Source organism: Solanum stenotomum, chromosome 5 (genome assembly GCF_019186545.1).
Source record: "Solanum stenotomum isolate F172 chromosome 5, ASM1918654v1, whole genome shotgun sequence".
Lineage (NCBI taxonomy): Eukaryota > Viridiplantae > Streptophyta > Magnoliopsida > Solanales > Solanaceae > Solanum > Solanum stenotomum.
In genome coordinates this window covers 62,184,141-62,199,442 of record NC_064286.1, presented here as the reverse complement: position 1 = coordinate 62,199,442, position 15,302 = coordinate 62,184,141, and the positions used below count along the sequence as shown (strand labels likewise).

At 33.3% G+C, this 15,302-nt stretch overlaps 4 protein-coding genes across 5 annotated transcripts; 2 read left to right on the top strand and 2 right to left on the bottom strand.

The window, feature by feature from the left end:
- The first annotated feature begins 698 nt into the window (after positions 1-698).
- LOC125864614 (F-box/LRR-repeat protein At1g67190-like) lies at positions 699-3,034 on the top strand. The gene is made up of 3 exons (XM_049544637.1): positions 699-897; positions 1,019-1,068; positions 1,516-3,034. The coding sequence occupies exons 2-3, from the start codon at positions 1,042-1,044 to the stop codon at positions 2,776-2,778; spliced, it is 1,290 nt and encodes a 429-aa protein (XP_049400594.1). The 5' UTR covers positions 699-897; positions 1,019-1,041; the 3' UTR covers positions 2,779-3,034.
- Positions 3,035-3,178: 144 nt separating this feature from the next.
- On the top strand, positions 3,179-7,164 carry LOC125864613 (E3 ubiquitin-protein ligase UPL5-like). Of its 2 annotated transcripts, XM_049544636.1 has the most exons (4): positions 3,179-4,554; positions 4,819-5,644; positions 5,927-6,513; positions 6,783-7,164. In XM_049544636.1, exons 1-4 carry the CDS (start codon positions 4,111-4,113, stop codon positions 7,044-7,046), a joined length of 2,121 nt encoding a protein of 706 aa, XP_049400593.1. In that variant the 5' UTR covers positions 3,179-4,110; the 3' UTR covers positions 7,047-7,164. The 2 variants fall into 2 exon arrangements, with proteins under 2 accessions (XP_049400593.1, XP_049400592.1); XM_049544635.1 differs by having other exon boundaries at positions 3,179-5,644.
- A 138-nt stretch (positions 7,165-7,302) lies between these two features.
- Positions 7,303-7,715, bottom strand: LOC125864615 (uncharacterized). The gene has a single exon (XM_049544638.1). It carries the CDS (start codon positions 7,709-7,711, stop codon positions 7,400-7,402), a length of 312 nt encoding a protein of 103 aa, XP_049400595.1. The 5' UTR covers positions 7,712-7,715; the 3' UTR covers positions 7,303-7,399.
- A 4,003-nt stretch (positions 7,716-11,718) lies between these two features.
- Positions 11,719-12,746, bottom strand: LOC125865041 (zinc finger A20 and AN1 domain-containing stress-associated protein 4-like). Its single transcript, XM_049545194.1, has one exon. The coding sequence runs from the start codon at positions 12,483-12,485 to the stop codon at positions 12,003-12,005; it is 483 nt and encodes a 160-aa protein (XP_049401151.1). The 5' UTR covers positions 12,486-12,746; the 3' UTR covers positions 11,719-12,002.
- Between the last annotated feature and the right edge of the window lie 2,556 nt (positions 12,747-15,302).

Sequence of the window (15,302 nt, the reverse complement as noted above, 5' to 3'; positions counted from 1 at the left end):
TAGAGGTACCTATCAGAAAGTACAGTGGAAGAGACCGGTATGCAATAATTTTGGAGCTCCCAAATGGATTTACATACTCTATCTAGCAATTCTCAACAGTCTTTACACTAGAGATCGACTGTTGAGTGGAATTTGATTGATCAGAATATCTATCATTTGTTCTTTAAATGTTTCTTTTTGGCTGTTGTAGGAACAAGCTTTTGCGTTGGCAAGTACTTAATAGGAACGCAATGAAATGGACAAAGAAGGTGTGTTGGATTGAGACTCATGCTAATGGGAAGAATACACGGGTTAAACTACTTAGGATCACTGTAGCTGATACAATGTATACGATATGATAAGAAAGGAACAATTGAGTCTTTCAGATCAAGAAGAAAAACCCTGCAATTTTCACAGGACAAATTATTCACATTGTGGTAATGCGAGGTAGTTTAAAGGCCAGGTTAGCTAATTGGATCGCAAAACTTAATTACTATTCTTAAACTATAGCTCTTGTATAGTTGCTTGGCTGCAATATGTTGGGACTATGTCCAACAATTGAATCATTATTCATTACTCGATGGAATGCATTACTCCAAAAACAATGTTCCAACAAATTGGCAACATGAAATTTTTTATTTATTTATTAAAAATATAAATAAATAAAACACTGAAAATTGCGTATTTAAAAGGTTCAATATAACTGGCCACTTGACGTGGGTCTCACCTGTATTCCAAATTGCTCACAGCACACCACTCACTGTGTGTGCTGTGCTGCCTTTCTTCCACCATCTTGTCTGAACATTTTTCTCCTAAAATTTTATCAGATTTCCACCCCTTTTGATCGACGGGGCTTATAATTTACCTCCATCGATCTATTTCTGGTTCTGGGTCGTGATCTCTTATTTGATTCTTGTTGTAAGTTGGACAAATTCTTGATTTTTTTGGTTTAATTTTGCTGCATCATCCATGTTATGTATCGCTTTTCTATATGAATGTGTGTGGGGTTTCTTAAAGTTTTGATTTTTTTTGGTTGCAGGATGGGAAATTGATGAGGTGTTAATGGGATTGTTGCCTTTGCCCAAAAAGGTGAAATATTTTGAGTTTTTTTTAATTTGGGGTTTTGAAGTAGATGGTTGTGGAATCAAGAAATCTATCATTGGTTGATTATATAATTTGATGGGTCATTGATTGGGTTGCCTGATATTTTATCTTTTGGTCTACTTTCCCCTGAAGATTGGTCTGTGATTTACTGTTACTCTCAGTTTGAACAGTAATGTAGCTGTGAAGTTTGGAGGTTTTAGTTTGGTCTACTTTTTAGTTGTGAAGCTGTAAGATTGGTCTACTTTTAGTTTTTTTTTTCCATCTGATTTTGGATTTCATTTGGTTGCTGAGAATAAGCTGGTTCTTGACTTTAAACATGCCTAATGTAGCTGTGAAGTTTGGAGGTTTTAGTGGCTCAGTTGGATTTATTAGGTTGTAGCATTTTTTTTTCTTTACTTCTGGTGGCCTTTTGATTTGTTATTCTGTATGAAGGCTATGGAGCACCTTCCTGTTGAGGTTATTGGCAACATATTGTCTCGGTTAGGAGCTGCACGAGATGTTGTGATTGCATCTTCTACTTGCCGGAAATGGCGAGAGGCTTGGAGAAATCATCTTCACACACTCACATTTAATTCGAATGACTGGCCTCTTTATCATGAGCTTACAAGGAGCAGACTAGAGATAATTGTGACACAGACAATATTCCAGACTAATGGATTGCAGTGTCTGTCAATTATGATGGATGATGTGGATGAGTTCTCTGCTGCTCCGGTGATTGCTTGGCTAATGTACACGAGAGAAACTTTGCGTGAGTTACACTATAATGTCAGGACTACACCAAACATTAATATTCTTGAGATATGTGGTCGCCAGAGACTGGAAGTATTGGCTCTGGCACACAATACGATTACGGGTGTTGAACCTAGTTACCAAAAATTTCCTTGCTTGAGGTCTCTTTCACTGAGCTATGTCAGTGTATCAGCTTTGGACCTCAGTATTTTTCTCACAGCCTGCCCGAAAGTTGAGGTCTTGAGCCTTGTAAGTCTGGATATTGTTTTGTCTGATCCACATGCCTCAATGGAGCTGAGTACTAACTCTTTGAAAGATATCTATGTTGAAGCCATTAGTTTGAATAAAATCATTCTGGAGGCAGATGGCCTTGAGAAGTTGCAGTTAAAAGATTGTACACTTGAGGTCTTTGAGCTTGTCAGCAAGGGGAAGTTAAGACTCCTTAAGATTGATGATGTTAGTGTCATCCATCTTGATATTGGTGAGAGCGCTGAGAATCTTGAGATTGTGGACGTCAGCAATTTCACAATCATGTGGTCCAAGTTCCATCATATGATAGCAAAGTCATCAAAACTGAGAAGACTGAGGCTATGGGCAGTTGTGTTTGATGACGACGATGAGGTTGTTGATATTGAGACAATTTCTGCTTGCTTTCCGCAACTAACTCATCTCTCCTTGAGCTATGAACTAAGAGAGGCAGTAATTCAGTATGGATTGCAGGGTTCTTTTCAATTGGAAAATGTGGTTGTATTGGAGCTTGGTTGGACGGTGATCAGTGACCTCTTTTCACCGTGGGTAGCAGGGCTATTGGAAAGATGCCCTAATCTAAGGAAGTTGGTGATTCATGGGGTTGTTTCAGAAACCAAAACACACGAAGAATGCCAAACATTAGCAAAATTCACTTCCTTTATTGTCAGGCTAATGAAGAAGTATTTGAAGATAGATGTTCAGTTTGAATATGAATAGATTTGAGCAACTGTACCCTGCCTTGGAATTCACATTTTTGTTCAAATGTCATTAGCTCAAGGAGGTACACGATCCTTTGTGGTGATTGTTTCTGTTTTTACGTGGTTACCATGCTCCGTTCCTGTTTTAGTTAAAGTTGTGCTTCAGCATTGTAACTTACCCTATTCTTTCAACTCAAGTTCGCATAGTGTTCACAGTTGTGGTATTCTTGTTGTAACTTCTCATTTTCTTTATTTTTTCTGCTTGTCTGTTTTATTTCTTGTTGTAATGAAGTTTAGTCTTTTGTTCCATGTTTTAGCTTTTCTAATATATACTGCATAAATTCAACTACATACTTGCTGAAGAAACGAGGAAAAAAACTGTCATCTAATTGCCATGTAAAGGGAGTGAATCCCCCTTCACAAGAAGTAGAAATTAGCAGACTGTATGTTATGTACTGCTTTCCATAACGTTCTATTTTGGTATTGTTACTGCTTTCATTTATGTATTCTCATTTATAAACTGCTTTGAGATGTGATACTTGAGTTGATGGTCTATCGGAAATAACCTCTCTATCTCTACGAGGTAGGGGTATGGTCTACGTACACTCTACCTTCTCCAGACCCCACTTGTGGGATTACACTAGGTATGTTGTTGTAGATACAACCCTGGTTCCGATTGATGGAACCCTATTCACCTTCTCCTTTGTTACTCGTTTGTTTTGCAGCCCTGTTTAGTGAAGATGAGAAGTGGTATTCCTATTATTGTCATGCGAATTGTCAATCCAAGCAGGCTCTAGTCCTTTAAGTTGTCAATAGTAAGCATTTTTCCTCATCGTCATATATATTATGACGATTTATTTATCAAAAACTCATATCTTAGAAGTGCAATTTTTATAGTTGATATTATTTTTGATTTATATATAGCGTCTAGCGTAGATTTTAAAGGTTGCATAGTTCTTATTATTTTATCCTCGCACTTCATTCTATCTACACTTGTATACACTCTAAAGAGTCAGCATGAACATTTCTTTGTCTTTAAGTATATGATCTACAGTCACATTAAGTGACTTTTTCTTAACACTTTTTACAAAGGGGTCTCTATCTTTTAAAGCAATTCTAATAGAGACATGATTTATTAAATACTTAAGAAGACTAAACTTTCACTTTTACAAACTTAAAAGACTTAAAACGGTTTTAAAATATATTAAAGGGACTAATTTTTTAATTTTTACTTATTCCATATTTGTCTTCCCACAGCTTTAAATGAACTTTTCCCCTCACCTTTTTCACACTCCACATCCATTTCTCAAACAGTCTCTCCTGAGTTCCTATCGATCGATTCAGCGTTAAGATGAATCGGATTCATTTCTTTGTCCGTTTATTTTCTGGTGGAAAAACCCTAGTTGTTCAAGCCGATTCCACGAATAGAGTGGAAGTAATTCACCAGAAAATCAGTTTGATCACCGGAATTCCCATATCTGTCCAGAGCTTAATCTACAGGGGCAAACAGCTTCAATCAGACCAAACAATATCGGATTGTGGAATTGAAATGGAATCCAACTTGCAACTCGTTGGCCGATTGAGGAGCACAAAGCATTCTCACGCTTGGAAGCTCATGAATGAATTGTCTTCACTAATTTGGGGATTCCGCAAAACTGAATTCCGTTCGGTTCGGTATGACAAGGATCATATAGAAGATGTGCTTATAGAGATTTTGATTATGATTCCTCATGACATTGATGAAGCCTCTGAATACCTCGAAATATTTATTTCATCCTCTGTTCCAGCAGCTCTGGTAATGCTTTATATGTCTTCACGTGTAGACTATAAAACTCTTGCTGATAAATGTATTCGTCAAATTATAAATTCATTTAAGAGTGAGTCCCTTACACCAATGTATAGTACATGTGCTATCATGTTAGAATTTTGTAAGATTTTGAGAGAGGCTGGGATTGAAGATGATTTGTATATCTTTTGTCGGAGTAGTTTCTGTGATATCATAGAGCTCGTAGGAATTGCGAGGTGCAAGGCTGATACGAAGAAGTTCATATCATTGCAGGATGTTTTACCATTTGTTCGTGAGATAGCTGCTCAATTACACCATAACTTAAATTTGACTATGGAATCAACTGATTTGTCATTACCGTGTAGCCTTGTGCATGATTTTGCTGCTTTTATGCTTCCAGTGCGGAATGCCATATTGTTTCAAGTACCATTTGGCTTTACAATAACTTTTCCGTTGATGGAGAATGACACCGGTGAAGCAGAGTATTACAGAGAGAGTATTGAGTGTTTACATTGTTCTTTCCATGGTTTGCTAGAAGCAACGTTGTTGTCTTTAGGGCTTTTGGAAACCCGGTTGGGCTTGAAAGAGGAAGTAGAAGATGCGCGAGTTGTACAATGGTGGTCTTTGTATCTTACAATTCTAAAGGAGTTAAACAATATATCAAAAGTGTATACGGGCCTGGAGAAAGTGTTTTGGCAAAAGATGAGGCAAGTAAAGGCTTCATTGTGCTTTCTGGTAGTTAAGTTTGCAACTAAATCAGAAGATTATGGATGGCTTTTCGAGCACAAGGAGGTAATGAGTTTTGAGGTACGGAGACATTTGGCAATAATGATGCTTCCAGAAGTTGGAGACGGCGGGGGGCTGTACTGCATGTTCATTGACAGGTCTCGATTGCTGGAAAATTCGTTTGAGTACATTGGTAATGCCACTCCTAAGAATCTGCAAGGTTGTTTGTTTATTAAATTCAAACATGAAGAAGCTACTGGGCCTGGTGTGTTGAGGGAGTGGTTTTTATTGGTATGCCAAGCGATGTTCAACCCTCAGAATGCTCTCTTTGTTGCTTGCCCAAATGATCGTAGAAGGTTTTTTCCAAATTCAGGTAAGCTTTTATTTCATTTATGCACTTTGACATTTTGCTAGTATTTGGTTCTAATTTTGCTATTTGGTTCAATATGAATGGATGTCGATAAGGATAAGCGTAAAGTCACTTGACTGAAAGGAAATGGAGCAACCACAAACCCCCGGTTGTAACATCCCTCCAAATGCACCTTTCTTATAAAGATAAATGTGGTTTTACATCTTCTAGTATTTGAGGATATTCAAGAAGCTATAATAAATCTCGTCGCTAATATTAACACACATCTACAATTTGTGTTTGCAGCATCTAAGGTTAATCCATTACACCTTAATTACTTCTGCTTCTCTGGTAGGATGATTGCATTGACTTTAATGCATAAAGTACAAATCGGTGTTGTGTTTGATCGCACTTTCTTTTTGCAATTGGCTGGGAAAGACATAACATTGGAAGATGTTAGGGATGCGGATCCACCCTTTTACAAGAGCTGTAAGGAAATACTAGAAATGGATCCAGAGATGGTGGATGGAGATAATCTAGGCTTGAGGTTCATTTGTGATGTTGAGTCGATGGGCTCTAGGAAAGGGATCGAGCTTTGTCCCAATGGGAAAGATACGATCGTGGACAGTAAGAATCGGGAGAAATATATTAATCTTCTTATAAAACATTACTTTGTAACATCAGTTGCAGAGCAGGTTGCGTGTTTTGCCAAAGGTTTTGCTGATATTACAACCACTTCAAGGCACCAGCCCTTTTTCCGGTGTCTTAATCTTGAGGATCTCGACTTAATGCTTGATGGTAGTGGAAATGATATTTCTGTTGAAGATTGGAAAGCACATACTGATTACTCTGGCTACAAGAGAAGTGATCGTCAAATATCCTGGTTCTGGAAGGTACATGATTCTTGTCTCTACTAATAGTTTGAATTACTTGTAAAAGTAGTAAATTTTTCACTCAAGACATATTTTACATGATTAATTAACTAATATATGTGATGAACGTTTGAGCATACGTGTAGAAATTCTATATAATATGAGCTGAAAAAGTGTCTAATAGGAACAGTTAAGGACACAATTGAAGCATGATTCGTGAAACTATGCTTAGCAAATGAGTCCATTATTCAGGACGTTCTGTCATGTTTGTTATCTTTCTTTACGTGCAGATAGTCGAGTGTATGTCTGTTGAGCAGAGAAACGCGCTCCTCTTCTTCTGGACTTCAATTAAGTTTCTGCCTCCAAATGGTTTTGCTGGTTTGAGCTCAAGGCTTTACATCCACAAAAGCTCGACACCTTATGATCACTTGCCTACTTCACAAACCTGCTTCAACTGCTTGCGTTTTCCTCCTTATAAGTCCGAGTCTATCATGCAAGATCGACTCCACATAATTACTCAAGAACACATTGGTTGCAGCTTTGGTACCTCGTGATCGATCAGAGGCAAATTCAACATTTGAAGCTTATAATGTTTAGTCTACAATGTAGGTAAACTCTTGCTAAACAAGAAACAAAAATTAATACAGTCAGATCTTTCTATAACTTTCTATAGAATCGTTCTCTCAAGTCATGTTATATTATACTCCTATGTTTTCTATAACAATATTCTACTATAGTAGAACAAACAATGTTGTTAGCATCATGGGTGAATCGCTATATGTTCGGTAGAATTCAATAATTTTGGTTCAAATTCAATATTTTGTATTACGATTCACTCAATACACATAAATCACTCATTAAGAACCAAGTAAATACGTCTATGTTTTAGAACTCATAATTCATAAACTTAAAATCTTGAAAATGGTGAATCACCACTTGGTGGTAATGAAATGAAGGCATCACAAGCTTTAGTTGTGATAGGAATAGCACATGAAACATCAGCTATAGGCAACAAACAATTAGCTAGAAGAGTACAAGTACTAGTTGTTGTTGCTCTAAAATAGCTTTCCCAATTATAATTATTGGGTGTTGAAAAATAATTATTCACTAATTCCAAATCTATCTCAAAAAATTCTTCTTCATCTTCTTCTTCTTTTGGCAATTGATCAATAAGAATTTTGATTTCTTCTTTGAGTTCTTGATTAGAGACTAGAGCCATATTGTTGTGTCTTAATTTTGGTGATTTAGGAGTATTATAGTTATTTATATTAAGATTTGTGTGGTTGGTTGGTGGAAAATGGGTTAATTAGTAGAACGCTCTTCAACAAATCTTCAACTATCTTCTAAACTAATTAGATATTTGTAGTTATTTATTTCTTAAAGCAACTAATTAGATACTACTCTCTCATTTCATATCAATTGTTCACGTTAATTTAGAAATTGCCAATTTATTTAGAAAATCAATATACAATCAATTTTTTTTAAAAATATTTTATCCTTACCATTAATTTTTTTTGAAAGTATAAACAAGTTTATAAAGTTAAAATTCATTGATCATGCGAAAATAATCATTGATAGAATAAATAATTTTTATGTGATTAGTACATTTTTTTAATCGGTGATATGTTGTTTTACATACTTTTTGATTCGTATATTGCACATATTTAGTTTTTAAGATCCTAAATTTTTTTTTTTTGAAAAAAACTTTATAACAAATTATACGAAGATATATAAATTGAAACGAACGGAGTAATTTGCTTCCACCTAAACCAACAAAAGAAAGGTCAGTAGAAGTAGAGCTAACAGTAACAACCACATGGGAGGATTTTTATCACACATTTCCTAATTATTAATATATTAATTAGTTATATTAATAAATTAGCAGCCTGATACGTCAGAGTCACGCCACAAGTAATTTATTTTATAATTTTTCCACCTATTTTATTGCATGATTATAAAGTACATAATAAGTTAACTATGAAGATGCTAGGAAGATAGTGAGGATTGAACTCACATTTATGTTACAAATATTTTTCATTGATATCACTAAACTATAAGTTTTGATAGTATGTTACGAGAATTTCACTCGTACCTCGCCATCTAACTCCTAAGTATTAACCAAATTGTTTGATTAGTATATACTCATAACTCAATACAACGACGATAATATAAGAAATATTTATGTGATAAATAATATTTACTATCTTTAAAAGAAGTCGATAGAATTGAAAATTCGTTCGACAAATAATGAATGGGTATCCATAAATTCAAAGAAGAAAGAACGTTTCCTCATATATACTATATGATTAGATGCATCCATTTAAGACTATGTAAATGTATTTTATTTCTTTGGCCATTGGTTTGAATTGGTCAAAAGGCTTTTTAGCTCATCCTATGAAGGAAATGACGCGTGATGACTTTATAAAAGAGTTCGATCTTGAAGTTTGTCATTATTTAAAAATATAATCTTAATTTGAGAAAGAACTTTTATTGTTTATATTCGGTATAAGTTTTAATTTTTATTTAATTTATAGTTAATTGAGTAAGTTCACTCTTTTGAAATATCTTGAACTTCTTTCTACCTTATAGTTAGAAATAATTTATTTCCACTATTTATATCTGATGAGCAACAAAAAAATTATCTAACAATTTTTTTTAAAGCAACTACATTTTTAAATGATTGTTAAGCGAGGTCATGTATGACTTTCTAAGATTCTGTGGTTACTAATATATTTTGAAAGTGCACAAATATCTATTTTTGAGATCGTTATTTAATTTATATTTATGTTTTTGTTATTGTTGCAAGTTTACATATTCTAACTTTATATGTACATGATTGAAGTTGAAAATTTATGACTTTAAATATTTTTGTCTGAAGTATATATATCCTTGTAAATGACAAATATCAGAAACTTTTATCCGAAGTTTAATATAATAAAATTAACGTCGAAGGATTTTAATTTAAATTTTGAACTAGTTGACAAAACCAAATTTCAAACTTAATCAATAAAATTTTATCTGAACTTACCAAGACTAACTTCGGATAAGTTTAGTCAAAGCAATAATCATAACAAGGTAAAACTTTAAATATTTTTGCCTAAAATTATAAAAATTAATGCTATTTAAAAATCATTTTTTTCTCAAAATAAGTGAAAGCAAAATTATAAGTGAATGAAGTACACAACTGATAGTGAATTAGAAGTACCAACATGGGTTGTGGTGCACTGGTGGGAGTATTTCACCCTTAATCAGAGGTCTCGGGTTTGAGCCCTGGGTATAGAGAAAATCATGTTGGGAGCGCCACCCTTGAATGGACCCTGCAGAGCGCGATTCGAATTTAGTCGGAGCTCCAATGTGGATTTCGGACACCGAATGAAAAATAAAATAAAAAATAGTGAATTAGAAGTGCAAATGTGCAATAATAATATACACGCATTCATTCTACACCTACTTATAATTAATTATTTTAGGTTTATCCTGCTTCGCACTCACACATATCTAAATTTAGACCGTCTCACACATGTTTAAAATTGGTTCATTCCATCTAGGTCATCCCTATATACCATTAAAAATAATTTTAAAGCATACTCAAATAAAGGATCGTAATTGAACACATATTCAAACAAAAGGTATTTTAAATTTATTTCTAATATAATGAGGATATATTTGATTTTATTTTCGTATTTTTTGTTTTTTACTTAGCATGAGAAGATACTAGCTACGTGTTATGTTTGTGCTTCTTTATTCTTATCTTTTATTGATCATAGCCACAAAAGATGAACCACATAAGGCCATCACCAAATAGAACTTTGAGAAAACCATAAATAAAAATGCTACCAATTGATAAATGCCAAAAAAAATAAAAAATTAGTCATTTTCATTCCTCTACCATTTGAATATATACCAATTTATCTTCTTTTTTTCTCTGTCACATGGAATAGGAAGTACTCACCTCATACTAGCATATGACCACTTAAGAAAGGTTTTATCCTAAATCTTTGATTATATTTTTCTTTGGCAAAGGATAAGGACATGTGTCATAAATACGTCATGCATATGTCGACACCATAAATTGTATGTTAGGTACTCAATTGTTATTAATTAAAATAAATAAATAATTTTTTAATATATCCTTATAGTGAAAGTGAAAGCAATACCCTAATGTGTAGGACAAAGTAATTTACGATTGGTCTCAAGGTTGTAGTAATCTTTTGTTTCTTTTCTACGGCTAAGCGGAGAATTCGAACTTCATCACTAATCTAGTATTTCCACTTCCTTCTTGTCAAATTTATCTAAAGTTCTAAATTATGAAAAGTAGAGATGTAAATCGCAGCTTAAAAATCGTTGTTTTTATTAAATTTTAAGAAATTGCGATCTATTTTTTCCCTTCATTTGAAACTACCAAAATTCTTATTGAGTAAAAGAATGGTATTCACAAAGCAAGTGACAGATACAATATAGTAGTATAGTACCAATTAAAAAAGTCTTGAACTTTAAAACTTTCTTTTTGGATGAAGACAAAAAAAAGGGAGACGAATAATCTATCAAAATTTTGTTAGGATTAATTATGTATTCTCTCCGTTTCACTTAATTATGTGGACTACTAAAATTATAACTATATTTTGATAATGTGGGCGAGTAAGGTTGATTATTACTCAATTGAATCACTTAATTGTCATGTTTACTGATTAAAACAACAAAACATACAAATGTAAATGTTTTTTTAGGATCAAATTGGTAATAATTTTATATACAACTTTAGAGGATTTTTTGGCATGCAAAGTGTCGAAGTTCCAATTTTTACATTTTTAACGAATCACACGTCAACTACAATTTTGACATATTCATCAAAAAATATTTAGTAGCTCTAAATTACGTTGCAATTAATTCTTTGTTCATCTTTTTACCATATGTATTTTTTGTCCTTTGATCACTTTCATTTTTATATCTTTTTTTCATAGTATAAGGTGTTATACTTGAGCCAAAAATATAGAGGAAATAAGTTGAAGTAAATATAAGATCTACGTACATTTTTTCCTCTTCAGACTTTACTTATAAAAGCACAGTAAATATTATGTTGTTTAACTAAATTATCCTAGAAAAAGTAACAATGTATTAAAAGACTTTAGAAAATTAGTTCATAAAGTAACATTGACAAATAAGAAAATTGGGAAATTTGACATTTAAAATAAAATTTGTATAACTTTCATCATCTTTATTTATTTAACCAATAATGCATGGTGAAAACCTCAATGGAGAGGGAATATCCAAATTCGAAAGATAGTAAAGTTGAAATCTAAAAAACAAGCCAAACCATAAATTATTTTCCAAGCAAAAGATAAAAAATAACCAAAAAAAAAAATACACTAATTAATTCACATTTTTTTTGGTCAACAATGGGACACACCCCCATTTTCTCTATTTCCATATTGGTCCCCATAATTGATAATATTAATTCACATGACGTCATTTTCCGACGAGATTTCATCATCTAAATCCAACGGCTGTGATTATATCTTCCCCAATTTCTCTGCTTTAACCACCGGATTTGCCTTAGCAATGGCTTCTCTCCCCATAGATTTGAAATCAAACGAGCATCCATGGATCTCCGGGTACCGATGGGTCCCACAAAACGTGGTCCCACATCTACACTTGAACCCGGTCAATCCCACCTTCTTCCTGCAGGCCGAACACCTGTTCGGTTGTGCAGGCATCGGTTGGACCGCGGCCGTCACGGTCGCGATCACAACCTCCGGTTTTTCCTCAACAGCTGCCGGTTCCGGACGCACCAGTACCGATGATGAGCTGGGAGATGGAATCGGCAGCTGCGGAGGAAAGAGGGAATCAATAGGTTTTTGTTGTCCCCCTTTTATATAAACTTCATTGTAACATTTGGAGCAGAAATTTTGTGTTGTTGGGCTGCCGAAGAAACCACAGTTATTAGCGCATAATATATGTCCTTCTGGTGCTTCAAATCCATGCTCTTCCGCCATAATTATATCGATTTCTCTTCGATATCAAAGAAAAAAAATTAATTCAATTGTGGAAAGCAAATAGAGAAAAAATGGGGGTGAAGGGAGAATAGATAAATAGAGAAGGGGGAAGGAGACAAAAGAAAAAAATGAAAAAGGGAATTTAATAATGAAAATGGTGGCAAATCATTAGAGAAGGATATAATATAATATAATATAATATAATAAAATAAAGAATATGAAAAGAACAGGCTGGAAGAGGCAAAAAAGAGGATGAAGATGGTTTTTGTTTTTATTTTTTATTTTTAAATTGGGGAGGAAGCTTAGCAAATGAAGGGAAGCCAAGAAATTTGGTTATGAGGAGTAATTGGATGGTTGGGGAGGACATGTGGCTAAAGAATTGTGGTTTGAGGTGAGAGGTAATTCAAAGTCTAAAATACTTTTTTTTTTCCCGATATTTGAATTTATGACATATTTTAATTGATATATAATAAAGAAGTTCTATATGAATAATCAATTCGTTTGCCAAGTAGAGTTTGATAAAAAAACAAGAATTTATTTGTCTTAGATTACATTAAAAAATGGATGACAAACTTTATTTTGATAATTCTTCATTGGTTATTTTTAAATTTTAGTTTTGTAAATTCATTGTTAAGACAGTTCTAATAATATTTATATTTTTGATGTAATATTTATATATAATTGACTATCATCCTCTAGAAACTTCTCTTAATGTACTTATTGAAAGTTTTTTTTTAGATATCCAAATATGACATATTTTAAGTGATATATGATAAATAAGTTCTATATGAATAATCGATTCGTTTGCTAAGTAGAGTTTGATAAAAAAAATAATCTATTTGTCTTAGATTACATTAAAAAATGAATGACAAACTTTATTTTAATCATTCATCATTGATTATTTTTAAATTTTATTTTTGTGAATTCATTATTAAGATAGTCCTTATAAAGGATCAGATTAATGACATATAATATTTATATTTTTTATGTAATTACTATATATATTTGATTAAAAGGGGAGGGTTTAATAAAGGAGCTGTCCGGTCTTCAAAATCCTGTCTTTGAGGAAGTTCCCTGACTTGGATTTAGGGGGCTCACTTGCCCAATGGATGTTCCAATTACTCCCCCGCTCGTATGACTAGCTCGCTTACTTTACTTTCACTCAACAGCCTAGCTTGTTATCATCCTCTAGAGTACTTATTAGGCTATATAAAAAGATAAAGAGAAAAGACATAAAATTACCACTGAAGTTGTCTCGATTTTTTTTTCCAAAAAGACACATTAACTTTGCAGGCGTATTATTACCCCATAAGAGTATTAAATATCTTTATAAATAGACCATTCTGACCCATTTTCGCCTAATGTTTGTGAACACGCAAATATCAGCGCGTGAATGAGTCAGTTTACATCCCAAAATCAATTTTAAAATGCCACATTTCGGTTGATTTCTCTATTAATTAATTAAATCTTTAAATACACCGTCATCCCCAAATTTTCAATAGAGTTTATTCTTCATATTTGTTATCAAACTCGCTGTAAATTGTAATTTTATCCCAAAAAAAATGAACATGACAGTTTCACAATACAAGATACCATTGTACAAGAGAGAACACAAATTCCGATAATGACGCAAATCAGAATTAGAATCTTTGTACTGAATTTCGACAACAATGCCGACCCCATTCTACCATTAATTAAGACACTAGCTTCCCCAGACTTTCAATTGAATTTATTTTTCAAGTTAACTATCAAACTTACTGTAAATTACAATTTCATCTGAAAAAGACGAACACAAAACGCCGGTGAAATATAAATTGGATACAACGACGACCTATCTTTATTTTTCTAGTGGTGGATGGGTAAATCAACTTACATTGTTGCCAGAGCTCAAAAAACCGTATCCCTAAACATGTGTTTCCCCAACAAATCATAAACACATGAAGAAAATAACATGATTTTTATCAAATACAAGATAAATATGAAATCTTAACCTATTAACCTTCAATCCCTTGTTTATTTAGTTAAAATGCTGTGCAAGTTTTAATGGAAAAGAAAAGAGAATCTGAAAAATGAAAAAGAAAAGAGATGGAAGTGCTTTTGTTGAGATTGGGGTTGGGTTATCCTCACTTTTATTTATTTTTAAATTTAATTAAAATGGATCAAAGGGGTGACCATCACGTGCCCTTCATAGATGAGAAAATGAGTCAAAATGGTATATTTATAAAGGTAGTTAATATTTTTATGGGGTAATAGAACGTCTGCAAAGTTAAGGTGTCTTTTTGAAAATTCAGAATAACTTTAGTGGTGATTTTATGTCTTTTCTCAAAGATTAAATGTGAAACTCGGATTGAAATTGCTAGCTTTAAATCTGGTTTGAAAAAAATAAATCAAATGATATTATCATTTAATAAACAAAAAATGATCAAAACTACCCTTCAACTTTCGAAATAGATTAAGTATACCCTTAAACTATCTCTCGGTTCAAAAGTACCCTTCCCGTCTTACTATTGGACCAGACTTACCCTTCTATTTAACGGAAGAGCATGTGGCATCCCATGTGTGTATTAATATGCCACATAGATCTCCACATGTGCACGCCCACCCCACCCACCTCCACATAGACGTTCTAAGAGCCCTAATTTCACCATTTTCCCACATTTCGTCATTTTCTTAAAAAAAAACCTAAAGAAGCTTCCTTTCACCATATCTAATTTCACTCTGAAGATTTACGCAACAACATTATTTAAAGAATAGTGAGTGCAACAGATCGAATCTAGTAGATTAGAGGAAAACCAAACTATTGATTTCTTTGTTACA